Genomic DNA, 25209 nt, shown 5'->3' on the forward strand with positions numbered 1-25209 from the left:
TGTTTTTACATTTTTTATGATGAATAAATGATAGTCAATATGACAGTTAATATTGAAGCCAATGATTGATAATAGTGACGGTCACGGTTCTTGAGATATCTTGAGTCCGCTAACATCATCATCGACTATCAATGGGGCTTCCGTAAACATAGATCAACCAGGGGACGTCCTGGACTATGTCACCAGCATATGGACTGAAGCAATCGGCTTTGGAATGTCAACCTTCTAAATAAATTGAGATCGTATGGTTTGTCGTCTTCACTTATCGGCTGGTTTAGTAGCTTTGTCAAAGACCGATCCATCCAGATGGCTATCAATGAACACACCTCAGAATTGTTTGAGGTTATCGCTGGTGTTTCCCAGGGATACATATTGCCATCTACTCTCTCTCCTGTACATCAATGATCTACTCGACAAACCTGCAAGTATAATCTGTAGCTTGGCCGACGATAGTAAACTAGTGTCTTCGTTCGAATCCGCCGCCGCAATAAACTCAGGTAACACCCAAATCCGATCATCACCATCAATACTGATCTTTAAAACCTTATGGGGTAGGGGATATTTTTACAAAGAAGGCTTGTACTGCAGCTCAGGATTTGGTTCTGTCTGGACAACAAATAACACCATCACTGCAAATTCGCTTGTTGGGCGTTGAGATTGGAAGGAATGAGTCATGACATAGTCACGTGGCTGAGTTAGCCAAGGCAGTTACACAACAACTTGGAGCCTTCTTCGAGTACAAAAAAATATATACACCACAACAGCTTCTAATCATCTACTAGTGCCAGATTCGATCATATAAATTCGACTGAATACAAAAGAGAGCAGTTCGACTTATAAGCGATCCAGAGTTCACCAGAAACTTGGACAGCTTATAGCATAGAAGAAAGGTCGTCGACCAGGTTCTGTTTTACCGATATTACCACGGCAACTGTTCTTATGAACTGTCCAACATAATCCCGCCTAGAACAGTTTTTGGAAGACCAACTCGACATGCAGACGAGTTCGTCTGCAGACGCCCAGAATTTATCGGCACTCATTTCTTTGGAGGAGTTCCAGTCTCAAGCTATCAAGGTCTAAAGGCCTTAAATTGCTAGTTTTAACACTAAAAATGTTCCAGAAATAAAACTTGAACTCTTCGTCAATTAAATCAATTTACAATAACTGAACTTAATATCAAAATTGTTATATAAAAACGATTTAGATGAAAAATAAATGGGGGGGACGCTTTAGTTACTAATAGATCGTTTATAAATTTGATTTGTATTATACATTTGTTCTAAATTAAATGACATCGAAGGAGAAGACATACATAAAGTTGTTGTAAGGGTAGGGGTTTCTTTCGGCCTCCAGCAGATTTAACGGTTGTAGGCCGGCGGAAACTACTTGCTCTCACTACAAACTATCATCTAAGACGAGGATGACCGAAAAACCACCGAAGACGTTTCTATTGGAGGTACTTTTTTTTTCTATTCATCTAAATTGAAAAATCGAATATTCCTTAACCGGGCAATTCAAACACGTTTCCTTTTCTTTAAAAAAATTCCGATAATGAATTAATTGAAACGTGGCAGAAAAATATAAAGAAAAACGAGAAGCTTAGAAAAGCTTTCAGATTGTTTTTTTCATTAAATCATCAACCGAAGGAGATTCATTATAAAAATGGATATCGCTGAAATTTTTATGGAATCTGTCTTTGATGTATCGAAGGTATAGCGTTACAGAATCCATTACAAAATGGCAAAAAAAACGTCAAAAGCATAAAACATATCATACCGAGAATCGATAATAATATTTAGAACTAGATTTTCTCATGATACGATGTGTGATTAGAAAAAGGGTGTTTTATAAATATAAAATAGAATTTGACTGCTCTAAATTAGTAATTAATTAGTAAAACATAAATAGTAAAGTTGATTCTACGAGTGAAAATAATTTTGACGCTATTGCGGCCTAGTAATTATTAGAAATGGTGTGAAAATATTTTCATTTAGATTTTTTTTTATTTTGGAGAACGAATACAAGTTACATGGTACCAAATCTGGTATATAAGTCAGACGTAAACAAACAGAGAGAGATCAAAACTTTGCGAATCAAACAATAACATTGATATGATGAAGAGGAAAGCTACTAGACTATGTTTAAAGCGTCTTTGCGCATCATTACACAACTGTCCTAACATTTTGTTGAAATTCCCTAGTGATTCATTTCGAAAAAATCAAATTATAAGCACTTATTTTGATATCTTAATATAGCATGTTTGTAATGTGTGAAACTCTTAGTTTTCTACATTAAAATTTTATTCTAATGAAGTTTTCTTCGACCTCCTCTACTCTAAAAGTTGTTGGCTTCAAAATTACTCATACCCAGATATAAATGCAATAGCTGATAGCACTAGGGTCGTTCAAATATAAGCTGTCGCATTCTTCACACTTTTGAGACCTCTCCAGAAGCTTTCGGATACCTTTTGCGCTCATAGGATTCTACCTTCCTTTGGAATCGAATTGGAATCGCAGTCCGCCAAATGCCTCTTCCAATCGACCAAATAAATATAATAGCTGCATGGCGAGAAATTGGGTGTTGTAGTGTTTTAGTCCGGCATTTTATTTGCAGCAGCAATATCTCCAATATGTATTGGAGAATCGCGTAGTTTTGATCTGTAGACAGGTTTCTAAACACGGTACACAACACCTTCCCCGCTGAAACTAGCGCGTCTTCTTCTTTCTTCCTCCACTCCATAGACGCGCGTTTACCATGCAAACTTCCCATCGTGTGAATTTCTACTCAAAATTCAAAATTTTTGGAACCTATCTGTCTGAAATTTCGCGGTAACCGGTAATCTAAATACGACTTATCCTGATGCCCAGTTCTTGATCTGGGGCGTCGCGTATATGCCACCACTTCTAGGTCTAGGAAAACAGAACTCATTCATACACTTGAGTCTAGAAGAGGCACTCATCCCAGAATAATTTTCGATCAATTTCCGTAAATTTTACATTACCTTTGATCAAAAAACGTTGCGCAACAGGCACTGGTACAATTCACTCACGGCTGTAAGTACCCTAAAAAGCAAGGTTAGGCGATCCCCGTTATTCTCAACGCTTTGTAACAGACCAGTTAGTCCAGTCAATTAACCGTGAATATCGGTGAATAATACCTTGGTACGAGGATGTATTGATATATAGTTAGCCTAAACCAGTTCCATGCATAAACAAAATATTGCGTTACCATAGCAACGAACAATAACTTATTAGAAGTGTAAGTGTAAAGTTTGGCGTCAAAAAAGTAAACCAGAGTCACGCAATAAATTAAAAGAGAAAAGATGTCGACCGAAATTGTGAAAATCGAAAAATTGGAGTATCGAGCCATCATCAGGTACCTGTATTTAAAAGGGTTAAGAGGTAAGCAGATTTACGAAGATATGCTAAATCACCTTGGTGATCAATGTCCTTCGTATACGACCGTGAAAAATTAGACTACAAGCTTCAAAAAAGGTAAACATACACACGGACACTGAATTTTTATATATTAAGATAATTATTTATTTAAAGTGAAATTTAATAACATAGTTTTGATCTTTATTTGAACACAAATAAACCTTACAATCATCACACTTTATTCTTGATCGACTTTGACAAGTTTCGAGACGACACATTTTGAGGTTTTTTCGGTTGTTATGAACTGGCCAATGAATGAAGCCATCAAATCTTGTGTCTTCACAAGGATGTAAAGCATATCTAGCTTTCTAAGAATTGGGCCTCGGATCTTCTTTTCTTACATCATTATTTTCACTTTCTCTTTTTGACATTATCATTTCTGTACCTTCTACTTTTTAACTACCATATCATTTTGACATTAGACATTATCATCCCTGTACCTTCTACTTTTAACTCCAATAATTTATCAAGCAAAGGTAATGTTAAAAAGTATCTGTCAAAAAGAACTGAGCTTCCTTGTGGCAAAGTTTTTACTAAACGCAAAACGACTGATGGCCCTAAACCAAGCTATTTGTTTTCCAGTGGTGTCAAGGATCCTTGATGAATCTCAAAATCTAGTATCAGAACATCTGACGTTGTTAGAACAAAGTTTTTAAGGCCAACAGGTCTTGGCTTATTCTTCATAAACTGTCACACTGGACAGCGTCCTAAAAATAGAGTCATTTGCTCATCAATCGAAAAAGATCCCCCAATTGGCCTGACAATATCTTTACAAGTGTTTGACTCGATCAATTATCGGTTGAATTTTCCACAGGTGGTTCAGTCTTTTGACATCTTCGGAGACCGCAAAATAAAAATTTGTACGAAGTTTATACAATCTGTTCCGACTCATTAGATCAGCAATAATTAGTAGCCGATACTTAATGCTCCAGTAAAGATGAATTCTTGGAAATTTAAAACACCTCATGACAGCATGCATGCCAAAAAATTGTTTGATCTCTTCTAGACCAAATTTTGGTTTTATCTCTTCGCCAATTTGCTGTAAACATATGTAGATGTCAGTTCTGTTCTAACTTCGAAAAAATCGTCATTTGAATATTTGCTGAAGTAACCCCAAGAACTCAAAACTTTTTTGGCAGGTCTTTTCCTTCTTAAATTGCATTTTAATCCATTTCAAAACCGATGAAGAAGGCTTTTTCACTGACATTCGTCGAGCCCTACTTTCCATCGTTGCTATTTTCTTCAGATTCTTCTCCATTCAGAAACAACTATTGGAGGTTCAAAAATATCGTCATCTTCATCACTGTCGACGTCGAAATCGGATCCAATTTCATCAAATAGATCGTAGATTTTATCTGGATTTGCAGAAAGCTCATCCAAGTATATGTTAACTCCTAGACGTTACAAATATGACACTCATTCCAAACAACAACATTAAAACCTAACCTCAGAAAATTTTTAGTATTTTTATTCTAAAATCTTTAGTACTATGTCTATTCTAAATAATTATGCATGCAAAAAAGCTTCATTTAATAACATTTGGACCATTCTAAGCTTTGAACATTGAAAAGAGAACGAAATTCGTTACTATGACCTTCAATTAAAAGACAAAAACGCCTCCAAACATAAAATTTTCGTTTTAACCAGTCAAATTGGAGGTAGCACAGATGTGTCGCATGGGGGTCAACAGAGTAAACGCAATTATGAGCTTTATATAGCCTCTCGATAAGACTTCCACGATTGTGCTCGCGTGGAACGTAAGGGATAAAGAAAAACGTCAAAATTTCAAATAGAAATTTATAAAACTTGATTTTTTTAATCATTAATTTCTGATGTGAAGTTTTAACTTGGTTTCTGAGACTGTAACAAAATATTTCTGTTTCTTCGAAATTCAATAACTCACAGAATTACAATTTCTAAGATGTAGAGAAAACACAATATCGGTTATTGAGTTTACTCTATTATTAAGCTCAGGGAAACGGTGAACTTATAGTGACACTTTCCCGTATTCTAGAAATTGCTTGATAAACTTTTGCTATTTTTCTATGTCAGGTATAATTGGATCTGTTGTTGGAGTCGAACAGCGAAATTGTGTCGGTTATACGTGTGAAGCGTTTATACGCTTTGCACCAAATAACATTTTAAATTATCGGAGTTAATATGTATTTAATGGGAATCCATCGATTGTGAAATTAATTCCTTCTTAATCAACTATCTTCAAATATCGGAGGTTGGTGAAGTAATTGGCTACAGAAATCTGATGCTCCGATTAGTCCGGGGAAGTAAGGTCGAAAATCATCACGATTATTTTCCTAAATTTTCTAATTTTTTTATTCGATTATCCGGGATATACGATTTTATCTAAATACTCAGCTGCGACGTTCCAGTTTTCTTGTTTCGTGATCAAACTATGTTCATACTGAACACACTGTTCATACTATCACGTTTCGATAACCAAGTTATCGTCTTCAGAGACTGAAGGTAAACACTTTACACCACAACTACAAACCACTCACAATTACACTGTCGGACGGGCATTTCGATAACCAAGTTATCGTCTTCAGATACTGAAGGTACACTACACCAACACTCACAATTACACTGTGGGACGGGCATTTCGATAACCAAGTTATCGTCTTCAGATACTGAAGGTAAACACTTTACACCACAACTACAAACCACTCACAATTACACTGTCGGACGGGCATTTCGATAACCAAGTTATCGTCTTCAGATATTGAAGGTAAACACTTTACACCACAACTACAAACCACTCACAATTACACTGTCGGACGGGCATTTCGATAACCAAGTTATCGTCTTCAGATACTGAAAGTAAACACTTTACACCACAACTACAAACCACTCACAATTACACTGTCGGGCGGGCATTTCGATAACCAAGTTATCGTCTTCAGATACTGAAGGTAAACACTTTACACCACAACTACAAACCACTCACAATTACACTGTCGGACGGGCATTTCGATAACCAAGTTATCGTCTTCAGATACTGAAGGTAAACACTTTACACCACAACTACAAACCACTCACAATTACACTGTCGGACGGGCATTTCGGTAACCAAGTTATCGTCTTCAGATACTGAAGGTAAACACTTTACACCACAACTACAAACCACTCACAATTACACTGTCGGACGGGCATTTCGATAACCAAGTTATCGTCTTCAGATACTGAAGGTAAACACTTTACACCACAACTACAAACCACTCACAATTACACTGTCGGACGGGCATTTCGGTAACCAAGTTATCGTCTTCAGATACTGAAGGTAAACACTTTACACCACAACTACAAACCACTCACAATTACACTGTCGGACGGGCATTTCGATAACCAAGTTATCGTCTTCAGATATTGAAGGTAAACACTTTACACCACAACTACAAACCACTCACAATTACACTGTCGGACGGGCATTTCGATAACCAAGTTATCGTCTTCAGATACTGAAGGTAAACACTTTACACCACAACTACAAACCACTCACAATTACACTGTCGGACGGGCATTTCGATAACCAAGTTATCGTCTTCAGATACTGAAGGTAAACACTTTACACCACAACTACAAACCACTCACAATTACACTGTCGGACGGGCATTTCGATAACCAAGTTATCGTCTTCAGATACTGAAGGTAAACACTTTACACCACAACTACAAACCACTCACAATTACACTGTCGGACGGGCATTTCGATAACCAAGTTATCGTCTTCAGATACTGAAGGTAAACACTTTACACCACAACTACAAACCACTCACAATTACACTGTCGGACGGGCATTTCGATAACCAAGTTATCGTCTTCAGATACTGAAGGTAAACACTTTACACCACAACTACAAACCACTCACAATTACACTGTCGGACGGGCATTTCGATAACCAAGTTATCGTCTTCAGATACTGAAAGTAAACACTTTACACCACAACTACAAACCACTCACAATTACACTGTCGGACGGGCATTTCGATAACCAAGTTATCGTCTTCGGAGATTGAAGGTAAACACTTTACACCACAACTACAAACCACTCACAATTACACTGTCGGACGGGCATTTCGATAACCAAGTTATCGTCTTCAGATACTGAAGGTAAACACTTTACACCACAACTACAAACCACTCACAATTACACTGTCGGACGGGCATTTCGATAACCAAGTTATCGTCTTCAGATACTGAAAGTAAACACTTTACACCACAACTACAAACCACTCACAATTACACTGTCGGACGGGCATTTCGATAACCAAGTTATCGTCTTCAGATACTGAAGGTAAACACTTTACACCACAACTACAAACCACTCACAATTACACTGTCGGACGGGCATTTCGATAACCAAGTTATCGTCTTCAGATACTGAAGGTAAACACTTTACACCACAACTACAAACCACTCACAATTACACTGTCGGACGGGCATTTCGATAACCAAGTTATCGTCTTCAGATACTGAAGGTAAACACTTTACACCACAACTACAAACCACTCACAATTACACTGTCGGACGGGCATTTCGATAACCAAGTTATCGTCTTCAGATACTGAAGGTAAACACTTTACACCACAACTACAAACCACTCACAATTACACTGTCGGACGGGCATTTCGATAACCAAGTTATCGTCTTCAGATACTGAAGGTAAACACTTTACACCACAACTACAAACCACTCACAATTACACTGTCGGACGGGCATTTCGATAACCAAGTTATCGTCTTCAGATACTGAAGGTAAACACTTTACACCACAACTACAAACCACTCACAATTACACTGTCGGACGGGCATTTCGATAACCAAGTTATCGTCTTCAGATACTGAAAGTAAACACTTTACACCACAACTACAAACCACTCACAATTACACTGTCGGACGGGCATTTCGATAACCAAGTTATCGTCTTCGGAGATTGAAAGCCAACTGTTTAACTATTCCTTAGATTATCGCAGACTACTTTACAATATGTTTCGGTGTGATAAATATTTGTTCCAGATGGATTCCGTGTGCCATTGGCGATCTAACGCCTAATGATTTGTTCCCTTTTCCCACTGTCAAACCAAAAAAACGCGGACATTTGTTACAAGCATTAGCATTTTTTAAGTTTTTGACCATACCCATGACCGAATTCTGCTGGTGTTGACACTAATTCCGTTTTTATATCACGAGGTTTGCCACTTAAAAAAAAGAAGAGATCATTATCCAGATCCAAGAATTCGATGTTTTGACTATTGGAAAACGTTTTTGTTTGTAATTATGTGTGAAAGGTGGCATTGTCGTGGTGGAGAATGATTCGTCTTCCGCGGTTGCTTTCCCTGATCTTTTCGAACACTTCCTGGCAAACAAATGCTGGTGCATCATTCAAAATTGACTATTCCACGTTACTCTAATGCAACGGTGGCAACAGTGCTTCGTGGCCGAACAACTTTTGTTTAATTTGACCAAACTTGAAAGACACATACAGTCGATTGTTGTTCATATGCATAGATCTATGATTCGTCGATTGTGACGATTTTTTAGACATCTCTTGAAGCACCGTGAATGAATTTATTTCACCAATCGACACGAAGTTGTTTTGAGGGATTGTTAAATTATGCGGTATCCAACGCGAACAAATCTTTTTGACAACCAAATGTTCATGCAGTATACCTCAATCTTATTGTTTGTCACATGATGATTTTGCTATATCAGTTAACGCACTGCGTCGATATTTTCTGGTACGACAATCGATTTCGGACGACCTTCACTAAATTCGTTATCTTGCGAAGAGCGACCACGATTGAATTCGGTGAATCTGCCAAACACAGTAACTCGAGTTGATGCTTTATAACCAAAAGTCGAAGCAAGTTGATTGGCATATCACTGTTTGAGTGATCTAATTCTTTTTATGATCAAGTATCTGTGAACTCAACTCAAAAATCACTCGTATGCCACCACGTTCTGAGTACGTTGCAATAACTCAAAACTTAAGTAGCAATCTTCGTACTATTAGTCGATTTTCTTTTTGACCATAGCTATAACCAAATTCTGCTTGTCCTCGTATCAAGAAGAAGACGCTTGAATCTATTATAACTTTCTAAAAATACTGAGATTATAATTTTCCTTGGTCAATAATGCAGATTCGTTATAATTTTCAGACATAAACCACATCATTTATTCTTAGGATGAAATATTTAATATGGCAAAAAGCTACAAATTATTTACTAAGAGAAACCATAACTTGCATAAAATTTGTTTGCTGATGTTGTATCAGAGCGTTATTATTATATGAAATTTGCGTAAAAAGTTAGTACTCATTTTGATGTTTAGTAACTTTGTCTATATACATTCATATCCCTTTTGACGTTAATGTCGTCATAAAAGATCCATATTTTTTGATATAGGAAGTATAAAGAAGTAATTTGCAGGTTATGTCGGCGTATACTACATTGAACCTTGTTAGATTTATATTTACTTATGGCGTCGACTTACAAATATCGACATGAACGTTATAAATTTCTCACTTTTCCTTTCAGATCGAACAAACTCAAACCGTTCTGGTTATCCATCACCGAAAAAGAAACGCTACCGGTGTTGGACTTCTTATCGGCGGCGCTACTTTCCGCAGAGTACGACCGTGCCTTAAACAGGGCACTCGCAATGCCCGAGTGCCCAGTAGTACCCTTCTTCGGAGCTTTTCTCAGGGAGTTGCGGGAGATTCTCGCAGCTTCCGAGGCAGTCGGCGGAGGAGGACTACCCGGAGAGCATATTCCGCCTGCGGGAAAGTCGCCAAAGGCATCGCAAGGACACAGGGACCAACATCATCAGCAGAGACAAGTGGTAGGTGAGAATGAAATCTGTTTTTTGGTTCGTTTATCGATTAGTTTTCAAAATAACACTTGGTGGTATATATGCCGTATAATTTTGACAAATCTCAACAAGTTTTACTTGCTGTTTCGATCCATTTTATAATAGGCCAGTAAAATGGGCTAGAAACTTCAATTTCAATTGCTCCTGCGGCGTGCGACCCCCTCAAAATACGCATCAAACTTGTTTTTTGAGCTAATTTCAGAATATCTCAGAAAATCATTGCCCTATCAAAAAAAAAACTGTAGATTCAGAAAGGGCACACAATTTTACAACAATTTCGCCAAATTGCTCCGTATTTCTGAAAAAAATTTGTTGAAGGTAAGCGTTTTCGCGATCTGCATGGCGCGCGGCAAGCTGCATTTTTTCAACCAGCGCGGGGAATAAAAATCCATAACTAACGATAGAAATGTCCGATTTTGACGAATCTTACGTCATTTTAAAGATAAATATTTCAGCTTTCTATTGACATATTATTATCTCTCATACGCAAAGTGAGCAGCCCCAAAATTGCAGCTTAAGCTCTGATTACACTACTATTTCTAACTGCGTGAAATAATGCTCGAGATCACTGAAATCTTATCTCTATCTTTGTAGCGAGTGAAATTAAGAATTGAGGAGTACTTAATTGTTGAATTCCATAGCATTTAATCTGTACCAATGTTTCCAGTATAATTATTTTCGAAAGTTCGCTTTTTTTGTGTTATAAAATCTTGACAGAGTTGATAACTTCAAATGTTGATATCTCAGGAATAAGCACACGTATCAACATGAATCAAAGTGGAATCTGGAGAGGAATATCTAGTCTTCTTAAGAGTTTTCATAAAAATGCGCATACTTGCAGGGATTTGGAATAAAACACAGTCGATCTTATAGTAGCTGAAAATAGAACTCTGTCGACGTTTAATCGCATTGCATCTTATCCAGGGGAAACTAAAATCAGTCCTTGGCGGAATGACGGCATTCACCTAAAATAACTATTCAGCAATGTACCTGGGAGGAACGCATTCAAATTCTTATACCTGTACATTGTCGGCCGGGGACCTAGTCCGAGCGGCAGCTGACGGGCCGCTGTTTGTGTCATGTCTGTGTGTGCGCCGGCCGGTTGCGCAGTGAGCTGAACCTATTGAAATGAAAGTTCAAGCTGCTCCAAATTCAATTTTGAAGATGATCTTCTGTAACTGCACAATCGGATGTATTAGAGATACCTGCACATGTAAAAGAGTGGTCTAAAATGTACCAGCATTTGTACTAAATGTAGTCTGCAAAAATTTGCCGGTGAAAGTCCCAGACTGTGATTAAATAAATATATTGTTCTACCCATTTATTGATGGGGATATCTCTAGAACTCATTTCTTTGTACCATTCCTGAATATTCATGAAAAAAACACTTATTCGTTAGGTCCGGTCTCTAGGTTTGATTTATACAAACTTTATCTGAATTTATTAATGAAAACGATTCACATAACTGGACTTTCAAAACTCAATAACGATATTTCTCGAGTTTTCATTCGTATTTATATCTAAAAGCAGTGATTCCACATAATTTTTTCAACATATTCCCCTGAAACAAGTTACAGGGATAACATGGGGGTTCCGTGGCCCGGGGAGGGGAGAATTAGAGCTAAAGTTTACAATTTTTAACAATTTTGATTATATCCATTACGCATGAGCGATAATCTGGGATATCTCTAGAAAACACTCCCAAGAAAGACATTTTATTGTTCGATTTTTCACGTTCACTCTCATTCATATTTATATCCCAAAACTGATGAATTGCACGTTTTTTAGAGAATACCTCCCAAAAATACGTTTTTCCCACCCCCCTAAGATGGTGATAAGGTTGTTGGGTAATGATTCAGCACACTGTGACGACCACAAAGCAAAAAAAATCTTATAAGCAACTTAAGTTGAACTTTTGGGAGAAAAATTACTCTTTTTACCGGACTATATGACTCGAATTGAGCTTTAGCGCTGTGACTCCTCCAAAAAACATTAGTGGGAGAAATTCTTCTAAGTGACCGGCGCCTTAAAACAAAAGAAATTGTAACACACACTGGCATTTCCAAAACAAGTATAGTCCGAGGAATTGCATCGAATGATGAAACTATGGACTTTTACTATTAGTCCAGTCATTTTAGATAGATTTAGAACTTTAAAAATCGGGGGTCAAAAGTAAAAAAAATTGTTAATATAAAATGAAAATTATTTATAATTATATATTGAGCAATAATTTATAAACTATAAGAAATTATTTTGATCGGGACTACCAGTTGATTCAAACCGCGCGCGCTTTGACCTCTATCTGAGAAACAATACACCATATTAAAAAATTTTTGAAACAAAAGTTGTAGAGTATTTGATGCTCTATAATATTGATAATAAATACAAATAGCGTAATACCCATAGGAAACGAGTTATTTGCAAAAAATGTCCAAAAAATCGATTTTTTTTTACTTTTGACTTGCGATTTTTAAATTTGTCACATCGAATTATATGTAAGTGTTGAGAGGAGTTTTGGGATGTCAAATAAACAAGTTTAAGCGACTTTATAGCTGTGTATCTCGATTTTCCTAGGTGAACTGCCTTAAATGACTGGACTATATAATTGGACACCCAAAAGATCCTTGGAGTTGCATCGGAAATCGGTTTGAATTCAGGGTTAAGGTTTAAAAACGATTTATTTTGGATATCAGACTTGACAAACCCATTTTCTTTCAATCAATTGACTACCTGCGTGAAATATGCGTTTTGCGTATTTGGGTTTCCTTGATAATCGCCTACAAAGACATTGGTTCACATAGTACGTATCCCAGCATTGAATCCAAAGCTGAAACTGTTTTTAGGAAGCTACGGCGCGTTTTTATCACAAATAACAAAGTAGTTGACTCAGTTTTCTGACTCAACTACTCTTCTTCATTATTTTTTCAAGAATTTTACCTGGTCTAACATTATAACAGCGGTAGAATGGCCACCAGTAACCGGATGATATTATTGTGGGATAAAATGCAAGATGGTGAATTAAAATGTTTGTAAATGGTGTAAAGTGATTAATATTTTGAAAATACAAGATGAATTATTCAAAACTGCTCGTGAAACATAATCTGCGGTGTACGTCTCTATTTATGAAATCCTAGTAGGCTTCCTTCCTATAATTTTCTGGGGATAATGGATGTGGCGCTTTGCGGTTTCGAGCTAAAATGTTAATGTATCAGAAATGCGCTCTCGTCGTTTATTCTACAGTAGCTTTATATAAATGAAAACGACGTAAAAAGTATGCTTTTACACTATCAATCAAAAATTCATGCATTTCTTGGAACTTTCGTATATAAAAAAGGTCGAAGGGCAAAGTGGCAATTACTCTTTTACGAGATATTCTACTCAACAGTGATTGATTCGGTTTCAGAATCAAAATATGGAAGTTTGTACTATGAACAAATTCAATTTTGATAGATTTGCCAAATATGTCAAAAAGAAGCGTTGTTTATTGCTTATTTTAAGAAAACCCATGAGAGCGCTTAAATTGAGGTTTGTCTTCTTTGTTGTCTTCTCCACATGCGCTCTGAAGTTGATATCTTTTCCTAGGAACGATCTGGTTACTATTTATTTCGAATTTGACGTCTCACTATCACTCAGCCCGCTAAGTATAACGGATTCTGTTTTTTTATCTTCCATCCAATCGTTTATCTTCCCAAGAGCCATCTCTATTAATTCTGCCATGTTTTCTGCTCTGATCACATTTGCTAGATCATCCGTAAAGCCGACGGTATCCACGCCACATTCATGATGACTACTCAGAACATGATTGTAGAAGACTTTCCAAATGGTGGGTCCGAGTACCGAGCTCTGCTGTATACCATCATGGACAATAGATAATGAACAAATTCACACTTGATGTTTGTCGTCGATAAAAATCAGTCAATACCCACTAAACCCACCATCCTCTTGGACTTCTCATTCAGCTATTTACGGTCTCATTGACATATATGAATTAGTCATGCTTGTTGTATTGTTCTTTCCTCGCTTTCTTTGGTAGACATTATTTCGTTGATCATGCTTTCCATTATATGCCAACTTTCTTACCATTATGGTTATAAGGTTTTCTATGGTTAACGTTGTTGCTATTTTCGTTTGCGTCCTTTCCCTCAATATATCCCATTTATGACACTGGAACAGAGTGTGCTCTGGTGTATCTTGAGCGCCGCAAACAATACAGGTGTTCTCTGTCTTTGAAAGTCTTTCCGTGTAGGTACCGAAGGATCCGTGTCCTGTGTCAAAAAGTAATTTACTCTGCGGTGTGGACATTTTTACCATACTTCAACATTAAGGATCAGTTTTTTGGTCCATCGTCCCTTAGTATCATTTCCGTTCCATCTTGTTTGTCATGCTAAAAGTGTTGCTTGCTTAATAACAGATATAAACAATTCTCGATCGGCAGTCAATTTTTCGATTTTAGTTCATTCCTCGACAATAGGGTTAATTGGGGAGATCGCTGTGAGGACTTGAATTGCAGCTGATGCAACTGTCTTCTCCAAATCGATGATCCGTACAGCAATACAGATTGTACGACTACATAGAGCAGTTTTCTATTTTATCCCTCTACATTAATCTAAAGAGAGCGCTTAACTTGTCGTTTGCCTTCTTTGTTGTCTTTTCCACATGCGCTTTGAAGTTGATATCTTCCCCTATTTATCAGTTTGAAGTATTGACCAAAAAACGTGGTAATTGGATCTAGATTATTTGGTCAGCAGTGGAAGGGACTCTAGAAAATTGGTTTTTATACATATTACACTCTTGTATGCCGAATGATTAACAAAATCCATTTTAAAAATCACTTTCATATGTCCTGCAGGTCTTTTTTCACGATAACTTCTCTAAGCAATCAATACCTCGAGTTATAAAGAATGTCCGTCAATATTTATGCTTAAAGTCTACATACTTGAATATAGTGTGTATGGTTATCAATGTGCATATGTAGAAACTATCTTGGAGTATGAGATGCTCTAGGAGTTAACTAGATTACGTATGATTTGCTTTCATTCAATTCAAGATTGAGCGATGACTGAGACCGTTTCTCTCGAAATAGGTCACGTCCTATTTAACGTACATGAGAATTAAGTTCACATTTCTGTTTTGCATCGCATACTAAGTACGTTCCGCTATGTAAATTGTATGAAATGAGAGAACGTTCAAATTCTGCTTGTATTACGTAATAAGACACAATTTATGGATTTTTCAGTAAAGTTCTTTGTATAAGTGATTGTTTTCTTCGATTTTTCAATCGATAAATGTCTTTGTAAATTGTTTTTCGATGTAAAACATGTATTTCAATATAAGACACATTCGGAAAAGGTGTTTTGGGACGTGTGCGCATTGTTAATTTTGTACTTAATGGTATTTTTCTTTCTATAAAATCACAATAATTGTAATTATGAAGTACTCTCTTGACTAATACATATTGTACAGTGGACAATCTCTTTGAGAGGAAGGTTATGTGAAAGTTTCCGACCTCGAACTAAAGATCTAAGGCAAATGGTTCATAACAGTAGAAGAAAACTGTATTCACCACTACATGTATCGAAAGAAAAACAGTCAAAAAAGTACAGAACAAAGCGAATCCTCTCTGGAAAAAAGCAATGATGGTATCAAGATACCATGATGCGACGATGGGCCACTATTCTAGAAGTTGTATTTTAAGTTTTACCAATTGGATTAGTTGCATTTTGGTGTGGCTTTTTTTAATTGGATTTATGGACCAAACGAAATTAAATCCTCAACTAACATGATCTGATTTAATCAGAAAACGGATCCGTTCACAGATCTGCTTAACCACATAAAAAGAAAATTCCCAATTCTAATGTGAATCAATGTTGAATAAATAAAAAATGTTTTTGACTTTTTTCTTATTGTACGTCTTTCCGCTTCTCAATCAAGCTCCCATCTTTTAAAAATAGACGCTCCCCAAAATGAATTTAATTCATAAATTTATTTTAAAAAACCGAAATAACAAATTGCATTATTGGTAAAACCGGAAGTTCTTCCGATATCTGGAACCTTGATAAATGGATTTTACAGCCTTGAAAACTCTAAGCCAACTCATACTTCCGAAATTTGGAATCTCGATAAATGGATTTTACAACGAAGAAAATACTAAGCCAACTTATACTTCCGATATCTAGAACCTTGAAAACGAATTTTACAGCCTTGAAAACAAATTTTACAGCCTTGAAAACGCTAATCCAATTCGTACTTCCGACATCTCGCTAATCCAATTCGTACTTCCGAGATCTGTAACCTTGATAAACGGATTTTACAGCCTTGAAAACTCTAAGCCGAAATTTGGAATCTCGATAAATGGATTTTACAACGTAGAAAATGCTAAACCAACTCTTACTTCCGATATCTAGAACCTTGAAAACGGATTTTGTAGCCTTGAAAACGCTAATCCAACTCGTACTTCCGACATCTCGCTAATCCAATTCGTACTTCCGACATCTGTAACCTTGATAAACGGATTTTACAGCCTTGAAAACTCTAAGCCGAAATTTGGATTCTCGATAAATGGATTTTACAACGTAGAAAATGCTAAACCAACTCTTACTTCCGATATCTAGAACCTTGAAAACGAATTTTACAGCCTTGAAAACAAATTTTACAGCCTTGAAAACGCTAATCCAACTCGTACTTCCGACATCTCGCTAATCCAATTCGTACTTCCGACATCTGGAACCTTGATAAATGGATTTTACAGCCTTGAAAACTCTAAGCCAACTCATACTTCCGAAATTTGGAATCTCGATAAATGGATTTAACAACGTAGAAAATGCTAAACCAACTCATACTTCCGACATCTGGAACCTTGATAAACGGATTTTACAGCCTTGAAAACTCTAAGCCGAAATTTGGAATCTCGATAAATGGATTTTACAACGTAGAAAATGCTAAACCAACTCTTACTTCCGATATCTAGAACCTTGAAAACGAATTTTACAGCCTTGAAAACAAATTTTACAGCCTTGAAAACGCTAATCCAACTCGTACTTCCGACATCTCGCTAATCCAATTCGTACTTCCGACATCTGGAACCTTGATAAATGGATTTTACAGCCTTGAAAACTCTAAGCCAACTCATACTTCCGAAATTTGGAATCTCGATAAATGGATTTAACAACGTAGAAAATGCTAAACCAACTCATACTTCCGACATCTGGAACCTTGATAAACGGATTTTACAGCCTTGAAAACTCTAAGCCGAAATTTGGAATCTCGATAAATAGACTTTACAACGTAGAAAATGCCAAATCAACTCTTACTTCCGATATCTAGAACCTTGAAAACGGATTTAACAGCCTTGAAAACAACCTCGATAAATGGATTTTACAACCTAGAACGCTAAATCAACTCGTTTTATTATGATTTTGTTCCCCAAATATTAACAACTAATTTAATTCCATACTTTCAAATACGCCCTCTATTGGTGGTTGTGAAAATAATTTCCAAATATTCTCGGGTCACTTTTCTAGTTATCTCTGAAGCTGTAATATAATCCTTTGCCGAGACATAGTCGACAGTCCGGTACAAAATGATGCTTAAGTAACATTCGATATATTGTTATTTATTTTAGTATTTAAACATATCTATCGATCAGATTTATTAAAAATTTTGGTAGAGGATACCAGAAACATAGCAAAAAATAACGATATTATATACACCGTACTGAAAATTTCTGGAAACTAAAACTTTCATTAATATGTTTGTATATTTGTTACAGTTCATATCAGATTATAATGGAGAAGACCATCATTTCACAACAATTGGTCCTGGAGGACTGATCAATTTGGAAAAAATATACCGCACGCAGGCGGTCATGGACCATATATCTTTGTGCCATCAACATTATCATAGTAGAAATCGTCTTTCGCCCACTTTCAATCTTATCGATTATCTTAAGTGAGTAATTTTTTTCGTCTTTACAATGTTTTCAACCGAAAAATAATGGAATTAAACAGAAATTTGTCTTTTCAAGAATTTTAATAACTTTATATCTACACTGAGACTCAAAAAATTTATTTTAACACTTTTTGTTGTTGTCAAACTAGGAACGCTTATTGGTTATAGCTGATTTATCAATTCCACTCCATTCAAAAACTTCAGGATCTTCATTTCCTATTTCATACGCTCCCAGGTGTAATTCTGTTAAGCTCCATAGGCTCTAGTATCTTGATATCCACCCCTGTAGATTGTTCCATAAATGGTTCTACCCTTATCTATTTTCTTTCCTAGTGTTTTCTTTATTGTCCTGTAGCCGATTATACAAGAGATACTAGAAAGGTTTTTGTCAGTTTCTATTTTAGTCTATTTCATTCTCTTCCACTTCAATGAGTCCCATAAGAAGGTAACTCCATTCCTCTCACCAAGCTCATTCCAGGCATTCCCAGACCAGATGGATCTTATGACAGCTCAGAACTCTAATGGTTGCTTGCCTATCGAACAAGGTGATAATCTTTTGGAACTGATAAAAATATATTTGGTGTTTTGCCCAAGCTTTCAAATTCTTTGGATCTGTGCTTTTCAACTCCTCTACTTTGTAGCCATCTGTAAACCTTCTGATGGCAGTTTTTGGGTATTACATCCCCAGGAAAGTTTTGGTTTTTCTTTGTTGAGATTGTCTGGTCTATAATACAAATTCATCCTTAATGTACGCTCGACAAAAATCATTGATATTTCTATTTATTTTTATGTATAAAATGTGAGATACCACAGCAGTGAAAAGATGGGTGAAACAATGAACCAAGGCACGTGCTTCTCATTTTTGGTTATAATTTTTGCAGAACACAAACGGCTTATCTTCGCTGATTATTATTCAAAAAAAAGGAAATGATAATTGGCCGATATTATACTGATTTATAGACACGTTTTGGTGTCGAACTTAAGAAAAAAATACAACTTTCGTTGTAGAAAACGTTTCTAACAATTATAAGGAACAGATTCCGCGTATAATAACAATCAAAGATTTCTGAAATGGGGGATCTAGTAGGCCAACATGTCATACTCATTCTCCAAAACCATCTTTCTCCAAGTTGATTATTAAGCCAATCAGCATTCCTTTGTGTAAAATGTGCAAGGCAGCTATCATGTTGAAAGAAATGAGTTTGTCCTATATTCAAAGAAAGATCAACCATAAATCTTTGCAAAATTTGTGAGTAACTGACATAACGTTACTTCTAAAATGGTACACTACACATTTACTTTTTTCAAATACTGCCTTTTTGCTTTAATTACGTAATGGGAATTATGTTCACTCCAATATCAGTTTTGGTGAGTCGGAACACCATTCATAATATATATATAGAAAAGTATTTTCAGCTTTTTTGAAAATAATATTCGATTTTATAATAAATTTTGTCACGACAACTAATACTAATAAATAATGTCTTTATCTTCATGATAAAAATAGCGGAAGCTGATGCATGTCGTTACAACACACATAAACTGCGTTCAATTACTTTTCGTAACCAAAAAATAGCTTGATGAAAAGCGATTTCAAGTTGATGAGGTAATTGGAAACTCTCTGGACCAAGCGTGTAAAATTAGAAACAGATTTTGTGGAATAGTAAAATAGCTTCCTTACAGTGAACTCACTCTTCCTCAAAACCGCCCTCGTATATCAAGACTGAGCATCCAATAAATAGGACTAAGTTTATAAAAAGTTGTGCTCGAAGTAGATCAAAGTCACGAACAAAAGATTTTCATGGTAAGGACGCAGAGAAACGAGACGCCTAAACGACCTAATCTTGATGTAATTACAAGTCTCGAAAATAAATGCAAGATATCGACGTTTCGTATCCACAACGACATCCAATTTGATGAGATTATCTCGAAAATACGCATTCAAAGAGCCGGTTGATTAGGTCATTACTTTTTGAATTTAACTTTATGAATAGAATCTATATCTATAGTGCATTAATGTTTGTTTGTAAATCATGAAGTTTTTATAAATTTGAGGATAAAAATAAAATGTGTCATACAAGTCTTTCTCAAACTCATAACCTATATCAGTTGAAGAGCTCTCACGAGTGGAGACGCCTCCTTATGCAAGCGGCTACTTTGAATTTCGCGGTATGTGTATAGTCAGCGCCATCTATCTCTCGCTTTCGAGATATTTCACACTTTGTTTTCATTTTTGCAATTTTCTCATTCCCACTGTTCTCAGATCTCTTCTAACCTTACTATTTTTTCTTGGTCCTCCTCTTTTTTTGATCCCACCCTCTCCACCTCTTAGTACGCGTTCTACTCGTCCATCTTCTGTTATTCTATATATATTCTGTTAATTCTATGTTTCCGTTTCACTGCGTAGAAGGTCAAAAAAGTGTCCAAATATCACCTCAACATACACTTTCACCAAACAAAGAACGTTAAAACGTCAAACATTGAAATAGTACAAAACAATATAAAACGGTTGGTACAATGTGTAAAACGTCAAACGTTTAAAACGTCAAATGTCATTGAATATCTTGAAAACATCTTGTATTGAATCTTCGAAATGGACATCAAACTTTTTATATTTCTTCCAATTAGAACAAACCTACTTTTATTGAATATAAATTATTAATTGGTTTCATTACTGAACACACTGTATACACTACACCAATACTCACAATCACACTGTCTGACGTGCGTTTCGATAACCAAGTTATCGTTATCAGAGATTGGAGGTAAACTTGAAAAAGTGTGTTTATTCACCTTGATTTAACACTTCATTATAATGTTATTTATGGCCGATTCCGAGACTTAATTATATTAACTATAGACCACAATCAAGTTCATGATTTGACGGTCATCTCGCAAGCTTCCTTTGTCCTCTAAAGGCATCATTTGATTACCCCTATTATCGATTACATTGACTCGGTAATTGGTTTAGGAGTGTTAAAATTTCAGACCGAAATATCTAGGGATATAACGGAATATCCAATTAACAACAGAAACAGGGAGAAAAGGTAGAAGGGTTTATGATTATTAGGATTCCATCGACCATGAGAATTTCGCCAAGAATTTCCCCTAAATGTTGCAGGAGTAGCATACCTTAGAGGAAAGGTACATATTAAATTTGAACTCCGTTATTGATACCTTGAGAAAAATTTATAATTATAAAAAAGCTATTAAAAGTTAATGATTATGTTATTTCTCTTTCTAGGTCATCAGCTATAAATGAACAACGCGTTTTAGCGTTCGGACCCCCGGAAAAAGTCGAACTGGACGCCGAATACGACTGTGATGTAGATGATTATCACCCTGTACAACCACTTGTACACGACCATGGAGTTAGCTTTGTGTGCTTATCGTCGCCATTAACGAAAATAGATCAACATGTCATACAGGTTAGGTCATCTGTCATTTGTCAATTACCGCTGTTCTCAAAGTTGAATAGAAAATGTATCAAATGAGAAAGGCACATTAAAAATCGCCCAAGGTTTTTCTTCGATGTTTATTACGGAGGTTTTTATTGGTATCACTTTATACATCGTTGAAAAGTTGTCACACTGTTGTCTATTTTCCAACATTATTTCAATCTTTTTGGCACAATTATGACTTTAGAATTCATAAGTTAAAGTCTCCCGACAAACCGTTGTGGAAGCGTTTTATCACACCTCAGACATTATCGTCGCGTTTGAAGCGTTTACCACTTAAGTGTTCTCTCGGCTTGTGGAAGGATTATAATCGCTGGGGACGAAGTCTACGTTGTACGGAGGACAACGGAGGATGGAGCATACCAGTCCACCCAAATGTCTTCATAAGCTGTGCGTCCCAGATTGCATAAAATCGATAAGGAGTACCCTTTTTCGATCCCAAAACACAGTCGCCAGAACCTTTAATGCCTAGTTTCTTTGAATTGATTTATTGGCGATGAACTGGAGTGACGCCACGTTTCATCTTTTCATCATCATTTTTGTGTCTGTCAGTCAACATTCAGGAAACGTAACGAGCACTCACTTTGCGATAACCTGACGTTTCTATTAAAGTTTTTTCAATAGTGCCATGGGAAGCTTCAGAAATACATCCAACGAGTTCGCGAACAGTGACACTTCGATCTTTGAGCAGCTCACTGTTAAAATTGGCAGTCTTGCATCCGTTCTTCATCGTGAATTTCCGTGGGACCCCTCGTGCACCATTTGCGGACGTCCTGAACGGAGATGAGCTCTTCACCGTAAACCTCACTTAATTTCCAATGAATCTCCACGAGTAGTAAGTTTTTTGTATGGAAAAACCGTTTTACTGATCCAGCCTGGGACTTGGCGGGAATGGTGCTCAGCACTACTATCTCTGATGGCCACCAGGTGACAGACAAGCTCGAGATTGGTGGAACTACTAAGTACGGCACTGTTATTGGATTCAATCTAACACCTTCATTCGCGGCTCTAGCTCATTGAAAACTTGGTACTTTTCGCACAACCCTTATGATTCGAAACTTCTTGAAAAATGAGAAAGGTTTGCTAATACGTCTTTTGTCTTTTTCATAAAAACATGTCTATCTTAAAACTAAACGAATTGCTTGCAAGATAACATGCAGGAAATTGGATCCAATGCTATGCAAGATAAAAATATTACATAGACGAATATTGCACGTCGTTTGACATTTCCTAACCTCAAACAAAGCTGAAGAAGAAAGAAGAAGAAAATAACGAAGCTGAGTAAAGTAAACAAGAAAGAAGTGGTCGGTGCAATAATTATAACTGCTGCTACCTTGCTTTTGGAGTCTGTTGGTCAATTTAGCTAGAGAATTGGACGAGAAAATGAAAAAGTTTTTCACTGATGTAGATGACATGAAATATTTCAACCTTAACGCACGTTATAGATGTTATTAACACCTTTACGTCAAGTTTTTTGAGCAAATTTCTTTGACGCTTACTTTTCTTCAACCTTCTGCTAGATTCAATCATGGAGAGATACACAATTGAGCAACTGATCTGTCCACAATCGGAAGAATTATATGCAAACTTGAATAAATCTTATCTAGAAGAGAAATGAAAATACCTGTGCGTATTTGAATTTACACACTTACAAAATTAAATCATTAGGTTGGTTGAGCAGAAAGTAGTGAATGGTGACATTACGAAACGATGAGGTGCACTTTTGATTATCCCGCGCATAACTAGATGACCTTGACCCACTTTTATGCCAAATATCAATTATTAAAGAACCTCTAACAGCAAATACTAACTAAACAATTTGTTTTCTCATTTTATCTCCATAATTATCAATTTCCCTTTGTTTTATAATAACCAGCAGATGAATAAGATGATAACTACAATAAAATTGAAGAAAGTTTGCATTAAACTGAAAAGTAAATTTGAAAATTGCATTTTTTCCAGATCCTCCACCACGGTAGTACGTGCGTTATATGGGAAGGTTTGGAAGGGCCCTCTCCACCTTCAGGTACTAAAGGCGTTCTACTCTATCTTCGTTTAGATAGATCCTCGACGACCTTAACATGGGTCAGACCAAGTTGGAGTGGTCTTAAGGCTGGATCATCCAACGAATCAACGGATCCTTTCACTACTGATTTTAATCTATCATTTAATCCCGAAGACACTTTGGCGCCAGGTCTACTTACGAAGCTGGCGTTACAAACGTCTGGAGAACAAAGTACCGGTACTACATTAGACGATGGGTGAGTTCTATTTTTTTATGGGGATGAGAAGCTGTGGGATTGATTATATATAAACAGACTAAGATGGAATGTTTTGTCACTTTATAATTTGATCGATACGTATTTTGACTTCTTTTTGGAATAGTCAACTAGCTGCTTCTTTTCCTTTTTGACCGCCTAGATTTATCAACAAGCTCTCAACTTATGCCTTCTTAAGTTATGACTATTTTCTCATTCCTTTCCGATGTGTTCATAGATCTCTTCGAGTTCTAATTGAGGTAAGTTTGGTCTAAGAACATTCAGTAAATCAATTCCTTTCATCTGAGATATAATATGAGTGAATTGGTCGAGTCTGAGGAGAGTTAAGTGAGGACATTTTTTGGAAATGACTTTTCTCCACTCAAAGCTGCATATTTCACGTTCTAATTGAGGTAAGTTCTTCGTTTGTATCCCTTTGACGACATAAGTATTGATTGATTTCATGACGAAGCTATAATTATCCACAAAGTCATTGCTACAGGCAGCACGGTTCCTCTCGTTATGTATTTAAATTGATTTAGTTCTGTGTAGAAGATATTTAATGAAACTTCATCTAGTTTTGACTCAAGTACTTCAAAATAATCAGATTATTCAACCACGAAACTGTCATGATTTGTAACTATGTAAATCTGCATTGTTTCAACTACTTTTTCCAATAATTTCCACTCGTGATCTTCCTAGAACCTGAATTATTTCCCAAAATTTATTCGAGATGTTAATTTTTTGAAACTTCTCCAAGTTTTGGCCAAGGAAAATTTTCGTAAACAAATTGCAACCGAGTAATAATTCAAGCTCGTGGGAGATTCGGTACAAAAACTTTTTGACATGTTAATGAGCGTTTATTTTGGTTTGATGTTTGGTGACTTAATAAATTGGGATGTAAAGCTCTACAGTCGTAAATGATGGTTAAGTCTTCGTACGTAGTGTCTAACTCTTCCATTTGCGTAGGCGTATTGCCTTTCAAAAACAACTATTTGATGACGGCTCAATGCAACGACTGATTTATACAATAGTCAAATAAAAACTGAACATCTAAAATGGCTGAAATTTCTTTCCAAACACCCTCGTAGATACTTTCATTTATTTCCCTGGAAACTGATACATTTAATCCAGTTTCCTCCGCTACAAAACGTAAGAAGTTGTACTACATGTAATTTTTTATTTTCACTATATTACGAAGTTCGATATAACGTATACTTTGACGGC

General features: G+C 36.3%; 1 protein-coding gene across 2 annotated transcripts in view; it reads left to right on the forward strand.

Annotated features, from left to right (window-relative positions):
• LOC130898121 (1-phosphatidylinositol 4,5-bisphosphate phosphodiesterase epsilon-1-like) overlaps positions 1-25209 on the forward strand; it is a 326140-nt gene that overhangs the window by 236818 nt on the left and 64113 nt on the right. For both annotated transcript variants that reach the window (XM_057807182.1, XM_057807181.1), the window contains exons 8-11: positions 9986-10289; positions 18088-18266; positions 21511-21694; positions 23687-23985. In XM_057807182.1, the coding sequence (XP_057663165.1) occupies positions 9986-10289; positions 18088-18266; positions 21511-21694; positions 23687-23985 (966 nt within the window). The remainder of the gene's footprint in view (positions 1-9985; positions 10290-18087; positions 18267-21510; positions 21695-23686; positions 23986-25209) is intronic.

The sequence above is a fragment of the Diorhabda carinulata genome, chromosome 9 (genome assembly GCF_026250575.1).
Source record: "Diorhabda carinulata isolate Delta chromosome 9, icDioCari1.1, whole genome shotgun sequence".
Lineage (NCBI taxonomy): Eukaryota > Metazoa > Arthropoda > Insecta > Coleoptera > Chrysomelidae > Diorhabda > Diorhabda carinulata.